General features: G+C 44.4%; 1 protein-coding gene across 14 annotated transcripts in view; it reads left to right on the plus strand.

The window, feature by feature from the left end:
• Positions 1-20,100, plus strand: part of ACTR3B (actin related protein 3B) — a 102,298-nt gene that overhangs the window by 11,506 nt on the left and 70,692 nt on the right. For 13 of the 14 annotated variants that reach the window (XR_011463923.1, XR_011463924.1, XM_070368962.1 and 10 more), the window contains exon 2: positions 10,183-10,238. The exons of the other annotated variant lie outside the window; for it this stretch is intronic. Coding sequence is in view for 11 of the 13 variants with exons in the window: in XM_070368962.1 (XP_070225063.1) it covers positions 10,183-10,238 (56 nt within the window). In the remaining 2 variants the exon portion in view is untranslated. The remainder of the gene's footprint in view (positions 1-10,182; positions 10,239-20,100) is intronic. 14 annotated transcript variants of the gene reach the window in all.

Here is a 20,100-nt window from a genome sequence, read left to right on the forward strand (position 1 = left end):
AAAGTAGAAACTGCAAAGGAAATTGTTCAGGAAAATAATTGATAGATTTGATCATCTAAATTGTTTCAACGATTATCCTTCAGAAAATGTATAATTGCAGGTAAACCACAAATTCAGAAAAATTAGTAATATATGTGAGCAAACATTATATCCTCAGTGTGTAAAGTGAAGTCGCTCAGTTGTGTCCAACTTTTTGCGACCCTTTGGCCTATAACCCACCAGGCACCTCTGCCCATGGGATTCTCCAGGCAAGAATACTGGAGTGGGTTGCCTTTCCTTCTCCAGAGGATCTTCCCACCCAGGGATCGAACCTAGGTCTTCCACGTTGCAGGCAGACACTTTACCATCTGAGCCACCAGGGAGCCCTCAGTGTGCAAAAGTTTACACAAATTGATGATACCGAAAGTCCAGTGGAAAAATGATCTATGGGCAGTTCATGGAAGAAATACAGTTGGTGACTATATATCAAATAATTCAGCAGTTGAATGAAATTATTGACTATGAGATCCTTTTACTTTTTGGATTAGGAGGTATTTTCTAGAAACGGTGAGTCATATTTAGCATTGAGGTAGGGATTGATATTGGGCTTCCCTGGTGGCTCAGTAGTAAAGAATCCACCTGCAATGCAGGAGATGCTGGTTCAATCTCTGAGTCAGGATGATCCGTGGAGAAGGGAATGGCTACCCGCTCCAGTATTCCTGCCTGGGAAATCCCATGGACAGAGAGCCTGGTGGGCTACAGTGGAGTCACGAAGAGTCAGACACGACTGAGCAACTAAACGGCAACAACAGAGGCGTTGTTATTACCTTGTACTAATGAAGAAACCGAAGCTGGAGGGATTCCTTTACTTCCTGAAGTCCCAGAGCTAGGGCTGCGCTTTGAACCCGGCACTGCGGGCCCTGTTTAACTCCCTGCAGTGTGAATACGTGCTGTCTGGCAGCTGTTTTCACTGTGAACCTTCCCCCTAAGAACTGCTTTTGCTGCATCCCATAGATTGTGTGTGATTGTGTTTTCCTTGTCATTTGTCTCAAGGTATTTTTTAATTTCCTCTTCGATTTCTCTGTTGACTGATTCGTTTTTTGGGTCAACTATTTTCAAAGTATACTTATATATGACCAGTAACATGTCTGCTTCATTTTTGATGATTGTGTAGCATTTTATTGAACGATTGCAATCTATTTAATTTATCCTATTGATGGCATTTGCGTGTTTCCAGTTTTTGTTGTTGTTGTTTTCCTGTTACACTGCTGTAGAGGACATTTTTTGTGCATTTCTTTTTATACATGTAAAATGATTCAGTGGGGTGAATTCCTAGAAATGTGCTATTTGGACAGTGGGGTATATGCATTTAAAACTATTTGAATAAAATGGTGTATGCATTTACAGTATTGAAAAATAAGATGAAACTTCTCCTTATAATGAGACTTCAACTTTTTAATTGTAAAGTTAAGTGTAATTTTCAGTGTAAAATGTACTACCACCTTTTTCAGTATTGGCCCAGATTTTGAATGGTTTCGCATTAAATTCGTAGGTGAGTTTAGTGGTGATATGTGCTGCTGCTTTTACACCCATTGATGCTTACTATATGAGTGAGGCGTGTCTCTGTCTCCGTGTGTATGGAGTGTTCCTCCCATCATATGTCTCATTCTCAGGGGTAATGTTATTCTGTGTCGTTGCCGTTCTGAATAGCATCTTTCCATCCAGTGTGGATTCTTACTTGTTACTGGTAGGAAAGTTGCTGATTCTTGTCTCTTTTTTTGTTAGGATGTGAGCACGAGGATGGGGAGCTCGCATTTTATAAAAATTCAGAGATGACTGCATGTGATATATACTTGAGTCAGCGATTCCTGCACTGGTTGGTCTTCAGAACTGTGGCTGACGGTGGTGGGGAGGAAGGAAGGGGATGTTTAAAATACACAAATCCAGGTGACTTCTCTGTGACTCTGGGACAGGCCCTAGGAATCTGCATTTTTCAGAAGCTTCCCAGGTGATCCGGTCAGTCAGGGTTGGTACTTTCTTTCCAGATGCCTTCCCAGATAATCTGAAACTCACCTGCCAGATAATGTAGGCCATGCTACTGTGAGAAGCACAACCTGAAATCATGTTTCTGACAGGTGACCTTTTTTTTAAAAACCTAATTCTCATCATTTATTTGGAGAAGGCAATGGCACCCCACTCCAGTACTCTTGCCTGGAAAATCCCATGGACGGAGGAGCCTGGTAGGCTGCAGGCCATGGGGTCGCTAAGAGTTGGACACGACTGAGCGACTTCACTTTCACTTTTCACTTTCATGCATTGGAGGAGGAAATGGCAATTTCCAATGGTTTTTCAGATTCTTTCCTCTTGTAGATTATTACAAGATGCTGAGTATAGTTCCCTATGCTGTACAGCAGGACCTTGTTGTTATTGTTTTGTGTATAGTCGTGTGTATCTGCGAATCCCAGGCTCCTGATTTGTCCTCCTGCCCCTTGCCCCTTTGATTGTCGTAAGTGTGTTTTCCGTGTCTGCGTCTAACAGGTGAGCATTTGGGGAGCGTTTGGAGCACTAGGACTGTGCTTCCCTCCCCTCCCCTCTCCGTATCCTCATATGTGCCTGCTATGTGGTTTCTGGCTAGCAGGCTGGTTGGAATGTATCTTTGCATAAATGGTGTCTAGAACACCTTCCCTATTTTAAGAGCTGTGTTTTGCTCGATGATTTTTGTAAAGCTGAGCTGTTGTCAGGTCACCTCTAATGGGGCGTGCCAGTCCTTCTAGAGAGAACTGTAGGAGGACCACTTGTTAGTTACATGTACAAATGTTCTATTTAATAGGGTTTCGTTGAGGTTCCATATGGACCTGCGTTGATGAAGATTTTGTTGAAATTTAAAATTTGCATGTCTCTTAAAAAATCTTAAAAGATGTTCCTTACATTGTGAGTATTCAAAGTAAGAAAACCTCAACTGTGCTTGATGCTGTGTCAAAATTAGCACAGGAGAGTTTATAAAGACGTTGAATTACCATAAAGGGATCTGAGTAATTTGTGCTCTTGCCAGTGTTTTTTTTTTAATAAAGGTTTTGGTTTTGCCAGGAAGGTGAGGAGGGAAAGCCTCATAGTGGTTAGTACCTACACCTGTTAATGGTCTCTTCGTGTTGGTTGTGGAGATCATTGCTTGCAGCATATTACTGCCGCCCGGTACCCATGTGACTCTGTGACAGAGGCCTCCTGTGAGGGCTGTGCCATCTCAGCGCGGTGACTTCAGAACCCGAACACCCTGGCAACTGTTGCCGGGCGGCATGCGGTGGCGGCATCATCCGCAGAGGGTGGAATGTTAGAGCTGTGGGACCCGGAAGGGCCGTGTCCATTTGTCCAGCCTGACCTTTGGCCATGGTGGGCCGCTGTTCGTGATTTCAGGGCACACAGCTTGGAGATGGGGGTGAGACACAGCTGTTGAGGGACACCTGGTATCTTCAGTGTCACCGTCGGCGCATTTTATCTCCTCCACTTCACGCATGAGTGTGTCTGTGGTGTTCAGAGTGGGCACAGCAGAAAGACTGAGCGGTGCGGTTTGGGACACATGAACGCACAGCTTTGGAAACATTTTTTTTTTTTTAATTTAAATTAGGAAGTATTTTAGTCCATCCTAAAGGAAATCAATCCTGAATATTCATTGGAAGGACTGATGCTGAAGCAGAAACTCCAATACTTTGGCCACCTGATGCGAAGAACTGACTCATTTGAAAAGACTCTGATCCTGGGAAAGATTGAAGGTGGGAGGAGAAGGGGACGACAGAGGATGAGATGGTTGGATGGCATCACCAACTTGATGAACATGAGTTTGAGTAAAGTCCGGGAGTTGGTGATGGACAGGGAGGCCTGGCGTGCTGCAGTCCATGGGGTCGCAAGGAGTCGGACACGACTGAGCGACTGAACTGAACTGAATCACACATAAAAATAGTAGTAGGCAGATGAAAAATATAGAGAGCACTGCTGTCATGCTTGTTCTCTTTCTGATTACACTTTGAATGCATTAGCTCGCCACCCCTGGGAAGTGGGCTGTGTTATGACTCTGCTTTTACAGATGGAGAAACTGAGGCACAGAGAGACCTGTTGGGCAAAGGAGAGAGCTGGGGTTTGAGCTCTGGCAGTCTGGTGCCAGAGCGCATGGCCTCAACCAGTGCAGTATACTCTGTTGCCTTTCTGTATACGAGACAGCAAAAGAGACACTGATGTATAGAACAGGCTTATGGACTCTGTGGGAGAGGGAGAGGGTGGGAAGATTTGGGAGAATGGCATTGAAACATGTGAAATGTCATGTATGAAACGAGATGCCAGTCCAGGTTCAATGCACGATGCTGGATGCTTGGGGCTGGTGCACTGGGATGACCCAGAGGGATGGTATGGGGAGGGAGGAGGGAGGAGGGTTCAGGATGGGGAACACATGTATAATTTTTTTAAATTAAAATTGAAAAAAAAAAAACAGAAATATAAAAAGTAATATAACAGACATGAGTGATACTTAGCACCTAATTTTAATAAATGTTAGCATTTTTCTGTACAGCTGACCCTTGGACAACACTGCAGTTAGGGGCACCGACCCCAGCACAGTTGTAAATTTACGTATAACTTTTTACTCTCCCAAAACTTAACTACTACTAATAGTCTTCCGTTGACCAGAAGCCCTCAGTTCAGTTCAGTCCAGTCATGTCTGACTCTCTGTGACCCCATGGACTGCAGCGTGCCAGGCTTCCCTGTCCATCGCCAGCTCCCGGAGTTTGCTCAAACTCATGTCCATCGAGTCGGTGATGCCATCCAACCATCTCATCCTCTGTTGTCCCCTTCTCCTCCTGCCTTCAATCTTTCCCAGCATCAGGGTCTTTTCCAGTGAGTCAGTTCTTCACATCAGGTGGCCAAATATTGAAGTTTCAGCTTCAGTCCTTCCAATGAATTTTCAGGATGGATTTCCTTTATGATGGACTGGTTGGATCTCCTTCCAGCCCAAGGAACTCTCAAGAGTCTTCTCCAGCACCACAGTTCGAAAGCATCGACTCTTTGGCGCTCAGCTTGCTTTATAGTCGGTCGTGTGCTGTATTTATCGATACTGCTAAGTGTACATCGTCTGTATGTAAGACGAATCACCTGTCAGTCCCTACATCAATATTATATTACATAAAACACTGTTATTAACAGTAGACATCAAAAATGAAAAGGTAATGAAATGTAAAGAAATTCAGATCTGTTTACAGTGTCGTTCATGCATTGATAACACTGAGGCAGAGAGTGATGGAAGCAGGTGTAACTGCTGTTACAGTTTCTTGGTAGCCCAGCCTCTACACTGGGGAATGAATGGTTACAGAGTTCTTATGGCAGGCAGTATTACAGCCCTATTCCTGTAGAGTTGGAAACACTGTTGCATTTTAACCACCACCACTGGCCTGTAGTGATAGCCGATCTGCAGGGTCTCCGGTTACTGGGGGTGGAGGGGCAGTCATGCTGTACAATAATGTGACTCCTTGAAAGTAACGCAAGGAGTAAGAAAATTAACACATTATTAAGTTTATATTAAATTTCAGTCATCTTACGCTTGTGTAAGGATAGGCTCTCCACTTGAATGCAGGTCTTGCACACGATCTTCTGTGTATATTTATTGAAAATAAATCCACCTGTAAGTGGACCTGCCCAGTTCAAACCTGTGTTTATGAGAGTCAGCTGTATTTGTTTCAAGGTTGGTTTGTTTCTGAAATGACCCTGTTACACACACACAGTGTAAAGGAGAGATTCAACAGTGTCTTTGTCTTCTTTGTGTTCATTAAAACAATGTCTAAAGTATTAAGCAAAGTCTTTGGTCTTCTTTGCATATAAGTTAAACAGAGTGACAATATACGGCCTTGACATACTCCTTTCCCAATTTGGAACCAGTCTGTTGTTCCATGTCCGGTTCTAACTGTCGCTTCTTGACCTGCAGACAGATTTCTCAGGAGGCAGGGAAGGTGGTCTGATATTCCCATCTCTTTAAGAATTTCCCACAGTTTGTTGTGATCCACATAGTCAAAGACATTGGTGTAGTCCGTAAAGCAGAAGTAGATGTTTTTCTGTAATTCTCTTGCTTTTTCTATGATCCAACAGATGTTGGCAATTAGATCTCTGGTTCCTCTGCCTTTTCTAAATCCAGCTTCCACATCTGGAAGTTCTCGGTTCATGTACTGTTAAAGCCTTGCTTGGAGAATTTTGAGCATTTCTTTGCTAGCGTGTGAGATGAGTGCAGCTGTGTGGTAGTTTGAACATCCTTTGGGACTGGAATGAAAACTAACCTTTTTCAATCCCGTGGCCACTGCTGAGTTTTTCAAATTTACTGGCATACTGAGTGCAGCACTTTCATAGCATCATCTTTTAGGGTTTGAAATAGCTCAGCTGGAATTCGGTCACCTCCACTAGCTTTGTTTGCAGTGATGCTTCCTAAGGCCCACTTGACTTTGAATTCCAGGATGTCTGGCTCTAGGTGAGTGATCACACTATCATGGTTATCTGGGTCATGAAGATCTTTTCTGTATATTTCTTCTGTGTATTCTTGCCACCTCTTCTTAATATCTTCTGCTTCTGTTAGGTCCATAGAGTTTCTGTCCTTTATTGAGCCCATCTTTGCATGAAATGTTCCCTTGGTATCTAATTTTCTTGAAGAGATCTCTAGACTTTCCATTCTATTGTTTTCCTCTATTTCTTTGCATTAATCACTGAGGAAGGCTTTCTTATCTCTCCTTGATATTCTTTGGAACTCTGCATTAAAATAGGTATATCTTTCCTTTTCTCCTTTGCCTTTTGCTTCTCTTCTTTTCTCAGCTATTTTAAGGCCTCCTCAGACAGCCATTTTGCTTTTTGGCTTTTCTTTTTCTTGGGGATGGTTTTGATCACTGCCTCCTATACAGTGTTATGCACCTCTGTCCATAGTTTTTCAGGCACTCTGTCTATCAGATCTAATCCCTTGAATCTATTTGTCACTTCTACTGTATAATTGTAAGGGATTTGATTTCAGTCATACCTGAATGGCCTAGTGGTCTTCCCTACTTTCTTCAATTTAAGTCTGAATTTGGCAATAAGGAGTTCATGATCTGAGCCCCAGTCACCTCCCAGTCTTGTTTTTGCTGACTGTACAGAGCTTCTCCATCTTTGGTTGCAAAGAATAAAATGAGTCTGATTTCGATATTGACTATCTGGTGATGTCCATATGTAGAGTTGTCTCTTGTGTTGTTGGAAGAGGGTGTTTGCTATGACCAGTGTATTTTCTTGGCAAAACTCTGTTAGCCTTTGCCCTGCTTAATATTGTACTCCAAGGCCAAATTTGCCTGTTACTCCAGGTTATCTCTTGTATACCATCATGTATGGATGTGAGAGTTGGACCATAAAGAAAACTGATTGCTGAAGAATTGATGCTTTTGAACTGTGGTGTTGGAGAAGACTCTTGAGAGTCCCTTGGACTGCAAGGGGATCCAACCAGTCCATTCTATAGGAAATCAGTCCTGAATATTCATTGGAAGGACTGGTGCTGAAGCTGAAACTCCACTACTTTGGCCACCTGATGTGAAGAGTTGACTCATTGGAAAAGACCCTGATGGTGGGGAAGATTGAAGGTGGGAGGAGAAGGGGACGACAGAGGTGGAGATGATTGGATGGCATCACCAACTCCATGGACATGAGTTTGAACAAGCTCCGGGAGTTGGTGATGGACAGGGAGGCCTCGTGTGCTGTAGTCCATGGGGTTGCAAAGGGTTGGACATGACTGAGCGACTGCACTGAACTTGGTCTTCTCTGGTTCCATCAGAATGTTTTTCTGACTGTCAGCACCACCCCCCGCCCTGCCATTTCAAATGCTGGTTCCTTGCCCAGCAGTTTGACAGTGACTGCCTCTTCTTACACCCCGTGAGAAGTCATTCAGCAGATGTTTATGGAATGTCTGCTACTTGTCAGGGCTATACCAGGGGTGGGAGACAGTCCAGAAAAAGGACCCTGTCCTGGTCATCCTGAAACTCACACTCTAATCCATGTGGAAAGGCAGACTTATTTATATACAAGGTGTGTAATTTTGGGAAGGCCTGGGGGCAGTGGGCCATGTGACCTGTTAAAAGCACAGACTTGGGTGTAGTGATTTCAGTGATTCCCGGCCTGCTTGTTAGCTTCTTGAGGCTTCTTTAGCCTTGGGTCAGTCATTCAGTTTTTATATTTGTTAGTTGGAATATACTTCTAGAAAAATGGTTCGATTGAGGATGGCCTGGGATTTTTGAAGCTCAGTATATATTTCTTTCCTTTCAGTAAGTCCCTGCCCCCTGGGTTGGCTCTGGACGTCTCTTGTGGGTCTGGCAAGCCCTGGAGTGGAGGTCTTGCGTGCCCACTTGTTTTGTGTCCTGAGTAGAACCTGGGAGTGCCCTCAGATGGGTCTTGGCCTTTTAGGAACTGACTGGATGGGTCTCAGGGCCAGGCCTTGCCCCACCTTCTAATGATACCAGGACCCTAGATCCTTGGAGACTGAGCAGTCAGGCATGATTTAAGTGGGGTTGACTTGCTTTTTTTTTGTTTTTTTTCTTCATAAACTTTGTTCATTTACTGTATGCTCAAAAAAAGTAAAATTAGCAGATGGTTAATGTATATTTAAAAATCATAAAATTAATTTATTAAGATGTGGAATGATTTAATCACATAGAAAATTTAGGACTTCCCTGGTGGGATAGTGGATGGGAATCTGCCTGCCAATGCAGAGGACACAGGTTTGATCCCTGTTCCGGGAAGATCCCACATGCTGCAGGGCAGCTAAGCGTGTGAGCTGCAACTGCTGAAGCCTGTGCTCTGCAGCAAGAGAAGCCACTGCAGCAGAAGCCTGTGCGCTGTCACAGAGGGTCTCCTCTGCTCACTTCAACGAGAGAGGGCCCTCCCGTAGCACCAAAGACCCAGCACAGCCCAAAACAACCAGTTAACTAAATGCGTACCTCCCTGGCGGCTCGGACGGTCAAGAATCTGTCTGCAATGCAGGAGACTCAGGTTCGGTCCCTGGGTCAGGAAGATCCTCTGGAGGAGGGGATGGCCACCCACTCCAGTATTCTTGCCTGGAGAATCCCATGGACAGAGGAGCCTGGTGGGCTATGCAGTCCATGGGGTTGCACAGAGTCAGACATGACTGAGTGACTGACACTTTTCAAGTAAATAAATGAATAAAAGTACATTTAAAAAATTGAGTATCAAGCATCTTGAACTAATTCATAAAATAAGATGAATTAATAAAATGACTTTCAGCGCGGCTAGGAAGTGTTTCTGTTCATTGTAAGCGTTACTGCAGAATGAAGCCTCCTTTCCGGGCCTGACCCCTCAGGACTGCGGGCCTGCTGAGAACGGGGCGCTCAGGAGTGTTTCCAGGGTTGCATTTCCAGCAGATGGTTCCGAGTGGTGGTCCCCCTCCCCACTTTGTTTTTTTCTTTTTTTTAATATATTTAGGAGATTAGCAAGTGCTTTTGGAACAGATAGTAGTATTTTGGCATTCATTTTCGTTAAGACTTTTGGAATCCATCATACAGAGCATCTTGACAGAAAGTGGGCTCGCTCTGCAACGAGATGATAAAGAGACGCTTCTGTCAGATATTCTCGGGAGGTGGCAGTAGCTTTTCTAGACATATGCCATGACATTTTAAGAAAATTATATAATTTCCTGAGCCCCCTAAAAGTTCACGAAGTTTGCGAAGTAAGTACACTTTGCTGAGAGGCAGCTCTAGAATTAGAGCCCGCGTGTTGGGATGTGGGCTCTCTCTCCCGTTCACTGGCTCTTTGGCTTTGGGCAGCTCAGTTAACTTCCCAGTGCCTTGTGTTTTCTCACCGGCCAAACGGGGACAATATTTACTTCCTTTGTGGGATTCCTGTAAAGGTTAAAAGAGTATGAAAGCACCTTAAAAATCATTAGGGATACACAGATGTGCTGTATGTATGAATGTATGTGTGCAACAGTTTTTCCAGTAGAGACAAGCATGTTTTTAACATTTTTGTTAACTGCTTGCTGATCTGAACTTAGTGCTTGATTCTTAGTCACCACAAGGTTTTTATTTTTAAGTTCATGGGGGTATTTTGAGTCTTGATATTTTAGGACTTGGAGAGCTCATAATAAAAGACGTTAATGGAACACAGAGGAGAGTATTATTATCTAAACCTGTGTTGATGACTTTGTGCTTTTAGGTATACCAAGCTTGGCTACGCAGGCAACACAGAGCCACAGTTCATTATCCCTTCATGTAAGTAAAGCTCCGCCCTTGGTTTATAAAGGGTTGTGTTTCTCATAACTGTTCTAAGCATTCTGATTCTGGTTTTCAAGGTATGTTAATTTATTTGCCATCTCCTTTTAGAAGATTGTCCTGGTTCCTGGGGAGTTACTCATCTGGCTGCCGAGAGTTGCTATTGGCTACGGCTGTCACCTAATTCTCATGCCACCCACCCACCCTCAACATACACCCCAGTCCTCTGATTTTCTTGTGATACAGTCCTTTGTCACAGTCAGTGGCGTTTCAGCTTGGGTGGGCTTCCCTGGTGGCTCAGACAGTAAAGAGCCTGCCTGCAGTGCGGGAGACCCAGGTTCGATCCCTGGGTCAGGAAGATCCCCTGGAGAAGGGAGTGGCCACCCACTCCAGTATTCTTGCCTGGAGAATCCCATGGATGGAGGAGCCCAGTGGGCTACACAGTCCATAGGGTCACAAAGAGTCGGTCATGCCTGAGCGACTTCACTTTCTTTTCACTTTTCAGCTTGGGTGGTTGCCTCCTAAATGTAGCCCTTACGACCTTGTTGCCCTCATTTGGCCTGTGTTACTTCCTGAGACAGCCTGTCTCCAAATGAGTCACACAGTTCGTTCAGGCATACATGTCTGAGCTGCTTGCAAGAGGTGTGCCTGTTGCTTAAGGTTAATTTGTAATTTTAAGTAAGTATAGTTTTATTAATTTAGCACTTTGGTGGATTATCTGTTGTGTTACACTGTTCCCTTTATTGAAGGATTTTTTTTTTAAACTGAGAGGCCCAGTGATTGTTGTACTGTGTTCGGAAGCGTCCTGTTCTGTTTTAGTCGGTCGAGCATGCTAGGGGAAGAAACGCCCTCCCTTTTGGCCAGCGTGCTCCTGCCCACTCTTTACGCACAGTCGTCGTCTCCAGGGCAGAATTCTTCTCTGAAACTGTGTAACTGCTGGGTTATTGTTTGGAGACTGTTGCCCAAAGAGGTTATGTCAGGCAGGAGTGAGGTTCTGCCTCCTAAATGTAGCCCCTCGTCAGGTAAGTTGTGCTCTTAGAAATGGTCAGCGGTTGCGGGCTCAGGACGTTGGAGTCACAGGCTCTGGTGCCAGCGTGGAGCACGGCGGGCAGCCCTGCAGAGCCGAGGGGAAGGGGCTTCGTCACGAGTATCGTTCGAGGGAGACTAAGGCCTTTTTGGCAGAGATGAGTATTCACGCCACCAGAAAATGCACCCAGATTCCTTGAGAAGGCCTAACTCACCTCATTCCAGGTCCGTCCTTGCTGGGTCACCGATCACGAGTTTGGTCTTCTAGGTCTCAGTACCTGATTTCCGTGATGGGGCATCCCTGACAGTTGGCATCATTGTCTGCTGCATCTTCATCTTAAATTCATGATTTGGTGTATTCGTTTGCTAGGGCTGTCGTAACGGAGCACCATAGACCGGATGTCTTGACAACAGAAATTAAACGGATGGCACAGCGGAGGCTCTGCAGTCCCAGATCTGGGCGCGGTCTGGGTTGGTCTCCCGTGAGGCCTCTCCTCCGTTTGCAGGTGGTGGCTCTGACTGTGGCCTCACATGGCCATTTTTTTCTGCAAATGGCTGAGAGGGAGACCTCTGGCGTCTCCTCCTTTTCACATAAGGACACCGGTCCTGTGGAGTTGAGGCCCCACCCTTGTGACCTCATTTACCCTGTGTTACTTCCTGAGACATCCTGTCTCCAGATACAGTTACACTGGGGTTAGGGCTTCAACATAGGAATTTTGAGGGGACACAGTTCAGTTAAGGGCTTCCCTGGTGGCTCAGTGCTAAAGAATCCGCTTTGCCAATGCAGGAGTCACGGGTTTGATCCCTGGGTTGGGAAGATCCCCTGGAGGAGGAAATGGCAACCCACTCCAGTATTCTTGTCTGGAGAATCCCATGGACAGAGGAGCCTGGAAAGTTACAGTCTATGGGGTCGTAAAGAGCCAGACAGGACCAAGTGACTAAACAACAACAGAATTGGATCATTCCATGCTGAATTGATACCTTGGAATTGGGCTTTCTGATTTTTCCGAGCAGCGTAGTTTTTGCCTTAAGTGCTGCAGCTCTAAGAGGCTGACCTTGCACCTTTTGCTTTAATAAGGCTGGCAGCAGCATGCAGTTGGCCGCCCCACTGACCTGTCATCACCAATAGAGAGGGCAATTGAAGTCAACTATTAGCAGGATTTCAGTCCAGAAGCTGTCAGGTCCTTGCTGTCAGAACAGCAGTGGCAGGAGCTAGAGAGAAAAATGTCAAGGAGATGGACATCAAGGAAGAGTTACATCACCGGCTGAATTTGTTGCAAGAGTAGAGAAGCTGGGAGGCAGCGCGAGGTGTTTGGGTTGTAGGGAGTGTGGTGAGACAAGTGGAGAGCGGGCCTCAGGTGCCTTGGGCAGCTGGCGGGCTGCTCCTTCCAGCCCGGGGAGCTGAACTGTGTTCTTGGTCACAGAGGCTTTGCTCCCACGGTGGAAGTTCAAGGTGCAGGGTGCCTTCCAGGGAGAGAAGATGGAGCTTGTATACGTGTGTGGCTGTGTAGAGATGCCGGAGCAGGGCTTCCTGGTTCTGTGGGCACAGAGGGGAGGCAAGCCCTGATGTGTGGTCATCACCCCAGGCAGAGGGTGGCCAGAGAGCTGGCCGGGAACGTGGAGAATGGAGCTGTGATTTTGTTTTGCATCCCAGGAATCTTCACTTTCCAGGGGCCTTGTCCTGGCCTAGAGAGAGAGGCACAGTGCCCTGTCCTGTTTCACCAGGGTGGCCTGCTTGAGTCTCATTTATCAGTATTTGAGCTTCTGTGCAGAATTCACTTGATTGTTTGAATTTTTTTTTTTTTCCCCACGTTGTTGGGAAATGGGGAGCGTGATGGAAAAGTTTTAGGCAGACGAGTGTGTGCGTGCTGATCCCACCCGTAGAAGGAGGGCATGGGAGGGCGGGAGGGGTCAGGAGACATGGAGCACACTTCAGACAGTCCCATGTGTGGAAGGTCAGGTGTACAGGTCCCGTCAGCAGCTGGGAAAAGGCGTGATGCTGTGGGGGAAGGTCTAGACTGGAGACAGAGCCAAGAGATGTGTTTGTGTTTTGAATGTCTTTAAAACCTTTATTTTGGTCAAAAAAAAAAAAAGATTATATAACAAAGACCCATTTACCCACCACCCAGAAAGAACAGATGTGAGCACCGTTGCGTCCTGTAAATACATAAACACAGACGCCCTCAGAGCGAGTGCCAGCCCCTCCTCCTCCTCCAGGCCTCCCCACTGCCCCTCCTCCGCTGGGTGTTGTATCCAGTCCAGGCTTCATCCTCATGTCTCAGATGCAGGATGCAATGACAGTTTCTCGTATTGTTTTGTGAGTTTAAACATTTCCAAAATGATATCATGGGGAAGATAACTTCATGTGGTTTTTTTTGGGGAAAATATACCCCTCAGTACTATGTTTTTTAAGATGTATCAGTGTTGCTCTATGCAGATCTAGATGAGAATTCTTAATCCGTGAATCTATAGCATCTGGGCATTTTCCAGTTTTTCCTGGTATACAAAATGCTGCAGTGTGTCTCTTATCTGCTCGTGCCGGTTTCCCAGGAGTCATAATGAGAAATGGGGTCATGTCACCACTCAGGTGCGCACCTCCTCAGCCTTGTCACTTACTGCCAGGAGGGTGGCTCTTCTGTACTGACTGGAAGCCTGTACTGACCTCCGTGCATATCAGCAGCGGACGGCAGTTTCTGGTTCTGCACATCCTAACCTTTTGAATGCCAATTTCTTGCAAATACCTTCTCCTATTTTATGACATCTTTTTTAAATTTTTTTTTTTCTTTAAGATACAATTTTAAAGCCTTTATTGAGAAATTTGAGACACTCTTTTAAGCATGGTAATTTCCTATGTATCATGTTTTTGCAAAATTGATTACCTCAAAGTATTTTCCCATGGGATTACCATATGTTTTTACTATAACATTTATTCCAACAAAGGGAATTTATAATGCAGCGCATGTGATTTAAACACATACAGTCAAATCAAATTTGATTTAAATAAGAATTTTGCACACGGTGGCTCAGCGGTAAGGAAAACACCTGCCAGTGGTGGGAGACATTGGGTCCCCAGGTCGGGAAGATCCTCTGGAGAAGGAAGTGGCACCCCATTGCAGCACCCTTGTCTGGAGAGCCCCGTGGACAGAGCCTGGTGGGCTACGGTCCCTAGGGTCGCAAAGAGCTGGGCAGGACTTAGCACCTGAACAACGTGTGACTTGATGTATTCACATGCACAGCTAGCACTTTAAAAAATTTCACGTAGTACAGTTTTCCAGTCTTTTTATAATCTGTTTCTATTAAAAATGCATTTGTATTCCAATGTCATAAAGATTTTATGTTTTCTTCTAAGGAAATTTTAAGTTTTTAAAAAGCATGGTGTGGGAGAGAAGCGCGGTTTTCCAAGTGGAAGGCCAGTTGCCCCGCTGCCTTTTGTCGCAGAGCGCCTCTCCAGGCCTGTGAGGCGCCTTGTGTGGTGGGAGCGCTTCTGGTGGTATTTTGTTTCGCTCGTGCATTTGTTTCTCTCTGTTCCAAATTCATTTACAAATTGTTGTAAATACTGTTAGTTTGGCTTGTCTCTTTATATCTGGTAGGTCTGGTTCCTCCTCCTTTTTCTTTCTTAAATACCCTCGGCTTTTCTTAGACCCTTACTCTTTATCCGGCTTCCCTTGTGGCTCAGCTGGTAAAGAATCCACCTGCAATGCGGGAGACCTGGGTTCAGTTTCTGGTTTGGGAAGATCCCCTGGAGAAGGGAAAGGCTACCCGCTCCAGTATTCTGGCCTGGAGAATTCCACGGACTGTGTAGTCCAAGGGGTCGTGAAGAGTCGGTCGGACACAACTGAGTGACTTTCACTTTACTCTTTATCAATAAATTTTAGAATCAGTTTAAGTCCATGAAAAATTATGATGGGATTTTGATTAGAGACACATTAAATTTGTAGAGTAATTTGGAGGAAAACTTGGTATCTCACTGCATTGAATTTTCCTATACATGAATATGGTATATGTATTTTATTATTTATTTCTATCTCCTGTGTTTTTCAGTGTTCATTAAAAAGCCCATACATAGCTTTTGCTGCATTTATTTTTAGGTACCTTTCTTTATGTTTTCACTGTGAATGTTTTTTGAAATTAAAATTCCTAATTGCCAGCATGGTAGGAATGCTGCTGGATCTTTGAAGTCGTTTTTTTAATCGACAGTCTTGCTGTCCTGTCTTACTTGTTCTGATTGCCTTCAGGTTCTTTTTAAGTTTTCTACATAAGCTATTGTGTTAATTGCAAATAATGGTTATTTTGTCTCTTCCAGTCTGAGTTCTTCATTTTTTTTTTTTCTTGACCTGGCTGCACTGGCCAGGACTCCTGTCAGTGACCAGAACTGGGGATGGCAGGTACTTTTGTCTTTTTGAATTTAAAAAGAATGGTTTTGGTGTTTCAGGAGCGATTGCTGTAGGCTTTTGAGGAGATTCCTTTTCAGGTTAATACAGTGTCCTTGTATTCCTAGTTTACTAAAGAGGTTTTTAAAATTAAAAAAAAAATTATGAATGGATGTTGATCTTAAGGCTTTTTGTGTATCTGTTGAGACAATTATGTGGTTTTGACATTTAAACTTTAATATGATGTATTACATTGATATATTTTTGAATGTTGAACAGTGTTTTATCATTCTTGAAATAAACCCTACATGGTTAGAAATATCAAGTACATGAATTGTATCTGCAAATGTTTATTTGGGATTTTTGTATCAGTGTTCGAAAGTGAGATTAGGCTATAATTTTCCTTTTTTGTACTAGTTTCGTCTAGTTTGTGTATCAAAATTATACTGGCTTTATAAAATGAGTTTGTTAGCTTTCTTTTCTGTCCTTCGGAACAGTTTATGTAAGTTAGGAATTATCCTTTGAGGGTTTAGTAAAATAAATGACATTCTTTTGGGAAATACACTGAATATTTTTATTTTTTAAAAATTACTGTTGTCTGTTAACTGCTGTAGCAAAGTTTGAAATGCTGTGAGAATTGCCAACATGTGACACAGAGACATGAAGTGAGGAGGTGTGGTTGGATAGGTGGCGCTGCTAGACTCGCTGGACCCGGGGCTGCCCCACACCTTCAACTGGTGAAAAACTAAACAGAGCAGAGTGCGATAAAACCAGGCGTGCCTGTGTATTGTTATGGTTGAAGAGCGTTGTAGACGGTGTAGAGCTCAAGTCTTTTTTTTTTTCATTTAAATCCACTGGACCTGTATCTGTCTTTTAGCTGGTGTGTTTAAACAACTTACATTTATATGAATTCCCTGGAGGTCCAGTGGTTAGGACTCCATGCTCTCACCGCCAAGGGCCTGGGTTTGATCTCTGGTCAGGGAACTAGGATCCCACAAGCTGTGCAGTGCGACCAAAAACAAAAAAAGACCACTTACATTTATTGTGATTACTGATTAGTGCTTTTTCTGTTTTGTTGTTTCTGTTTTTCATTTCTTTGTTTTGTTTTACCTTTGTGTGGATTACTTTGAGTGTGTTTTAGAATTTCATTTTGACTTATCTGGGGTGTTTTCGAGTGCTTCTCTTTGTGTGTTTTTTTTTTTTTAAAGTGGTTGCTCTACCTCTTATATGGGCTTCCCTCATAGCTCAGTTGGTAAATCATCTGCCTGCAATGCAGGAGACCCAAGTTCGATCTCTGGGTTGGGAAGATCCCCTGGAGGAGGAAATGGTAACCCACTCCAGTATTCTTGCCTGGAGAATGGACAGAGGAGCCTGATAGGCTGCAGTCCACGGGATCACAAGAGTCGGATACGACTTAGCAACGAAACCATCACCTAGCTCTTATGTATACACGGGTTTTCTTAGTCTGATTGTGTTAACATTTACCAGTTTTAGTGACATGTAGAAACCTTATCTGCTATAAAGATAGGTCTCTTTAGCCTCCTTTCTGTTATATTAAGATTTTACATTGAGAAACACTTCAGCGTTAACAATCTTTGCTTCAACTGCCAAACACTATCTAGCAAGCAAAAGAGGAGAAGGAAAGTAATCGTAATTGCCCGTGTTTTCGCTCTTTTCATCAGTTTCCTTCCTTCTTGGTGTCCCAGGATTCCTTCTTTTATCTTGTATCATTTCTCCTCTGTGTAGAGATCTTTCTTTAGCCATTCTTTTAGAGTAGATATGTTGGTGACAGATTCTGTTAGTTTTTGTTCATCTGAGAATGTCTTGATTTGTTCTTCATCTTTGAAGGAGATTTTTGCTGAATATAGAATTCGTAGCAGACGTTTCTCTCAGCAGTTAGAAATGCACAGTCTCCTTTTGAGCTCCCTGATTTCTGATGGCAGATTTGCTGGAGGTCTTCCGAATTTTCTGTTTGGTCCTTAGTTTTTAGATGTTTGACTATAATGTTTCTTGGTGTGGATTTCTTTGGGTTTATCCTCTTTGGAGTTTACTCAGCCTTGAATCTGTAGGTTTCTTTTGGTTCCTTTTGTGTTTTTTTTTGGTCAGATTTGACAAATTTTTAATGATCATTTCTTTGGATACTTTTTCAGCCCTCCTCCCTTTCTCCTGTTGTCTGGGACTCAGGGTGTATGAATGTTCAGTTCAGTTAAGTTCGTGTCACTCTGAACTGAACTGAACGTTCAGAGCGTGTTCCCGTCGCTCAGTCGTGTCCGACTCTTTGCAACCCCATGAATCGCAGCATGCCAGGCCTCCCTGTCCATCAACTCCTGGAGTTCACTCAGACTCACGTCCATCGAGTTGGCGGTGCCATCCAGCCATCTCATCCTCTGTCGTGCCCTTCTCCTCCTGCCCCCAATCCCATATGAATGTTTCGTCTGCCTTGGTCCAGCCCACACGTCCCAAAGGTCCTGTTCATTTGTTTTCCAGTGTGTTTTCTCTCCGTTGTTCAGATTGGGCAATTTCTGTTGTTACGTCTTCAAGTTCATTGATTTGTTCCCCATCCTTTTCTTCTTCTGGGCCAATATTGAGGTTTTATTTCAGGTATTGTGTTTTTTGGCTCTTAAATTGGTGTGTGGTTTTGTCTTTATATCTTCTGTCTTTGCTGTGACCTTCTTTTCTTTTTCATTTGTTTCAGATATGTTTGTAGTTGCTCCTTAAAATGTTCTGTGATGGCTCCTAAAATCTTGTTTGCTAATTCTATTATCTGTGTCATCTCAATGTTGGCATTATGGGCCATCTTTTCCTTTTTCACTTGAGATATTCCTGGTTCCTGCTATGGTGAGAAATTTTTTTTTAAAACCTGGACATTTTGGTTATTATGAGATTCCAGGTCTTACTTAACTCTTAGCTTTTAGCAAGTCATTTCTGGTGTTGCTTCAAGCAGGAAAAGGGGGATACCCCTTGTTAATGCTGGTTTGGGGTTCAAGTTCAGGTTTTCCTCTTGGCCTTTGTTGAGAGTCATTTGGGGAGGGGTTGCATGCTACTGCTGAATGAGGGCAGGAGTTTGGCACCGCCCCCCAGGCCTCTGCAGGTACCGTGCACTGGGAGGGCGGCAGGTGGCGGTGCTGACTTCCACGGGGCCTTCTCTGATGGAGCCGCGTGTGAGCCCTGCCTCCCGGGTGGTGTCTACACTGTGTGTGGGGGTTTGCTCTTCTGTTGAGTTTGACTGGAGTCGGAGAGTGGCATGTTTCTACTGCCCCTTTCATCTTTGGCTCGAGATAGCAGGCTTTTGGGGACCAGCATTGTTTGCTCCCATTGATGTTTCTGGGTCGTTGGCTTCCCTGGCAGCCAGGGTGTCTATGGGACAAAGGAGACCCAGGAAGTCACCCCTGTCTTGGTCCTCGGGTCCTGGGGTCCCCAGCCAGTCTGCCGCTTCACCCCTCAGCATTTTTATGTTTCTTTCAAACATAAAGTCCAATTATTCCAGCAGTGCTTAGAGAGAGGAGTAGGGAAAAGTATGTTTATTCCATCTTTCCAGAAGCAGAACTCGAAGTTTAATGAATTTTGGATGCTTTTGAACTGTGGTGTTGGAGAAGAGTCTTGAGAGTCCCTTGTACTGCAAGGAGATCAAGCCAGTCAATCCTAAAGGAGATCAGTCCTGAATATTCATTGGAAGGACTGATGCTGAAGCTGAAACTCCAATACTTTGGCCACCTGATGCAAAGAACTGACTCATTTGAAGAGACCCCGATGCTGGGAAAGATTGAGGGTGGGAGAAAGAGGGGACGACAGAGGATGAGATGGTTGGATGGCATCACCAACTCAATGGACATGAGTTTGAGCAAGCTCTGGGAGTTGGTGATGGACAGGGAAGCCTGGCGTGCTGCAGTCCATGGGGTCACAAAGAGTCAGACAGGACTGAGCAACTGAACTGAACTGAACTGGATAGGCAGTACAGTCATGTGACATACACATTAAATGTTATTAAAAATGTCCAGTGAAAATTCACTTTCTCCTGCCCACTGCCCTCTTAGATGGGCAGCTAATGATTCTGGTTTCTTGTGCTTCCTTCCCAAGCTAACCCTACATGCACCAGCAAATATTAATATTCACAGACGTGTTTGTACCCAAGTGGTGGCATTCCACAGACACCATTTTGGACCTTGCTTTTTCTTTTTTTTCTCATGACCCTCCTTGTGGATTAACACATGGAGAACCGTTTGGCTCTTCTTCACAACCTCATGGTATTTCGTTGCATGGAGATGCCACATGGATGTAAGCAGCTGGAAGGCCTAGGTGTTGACCCTGTTATCTGTTATATTTATTGTCCTACATCTCAGTGTTGGCTGCACACTTCTTGTCTCTCTGTTTCCACCTGAGTCAGGGTCCTGTAGTAAGGTTTGGTGTGCTGGAGAAAGCTATGGGTTACTTATGTGTTTTGCGATGACTCACGTATATATACTCCA

Source organism: Bos mutus, chromosome 4, assembly GCF_027580195.1.
Source record: "Bos mutus isolate GX-2022 chromosome 4, NWIPB_WYAK_1.1, whole genome shotgun sequence".
In the NCBI taxonomy this organism is placed as follows: Eukaryota; Metazoa; Chordata; class Mammalia; order Artiodactyla; family Bovidae; genus Bos; species Bos mutus.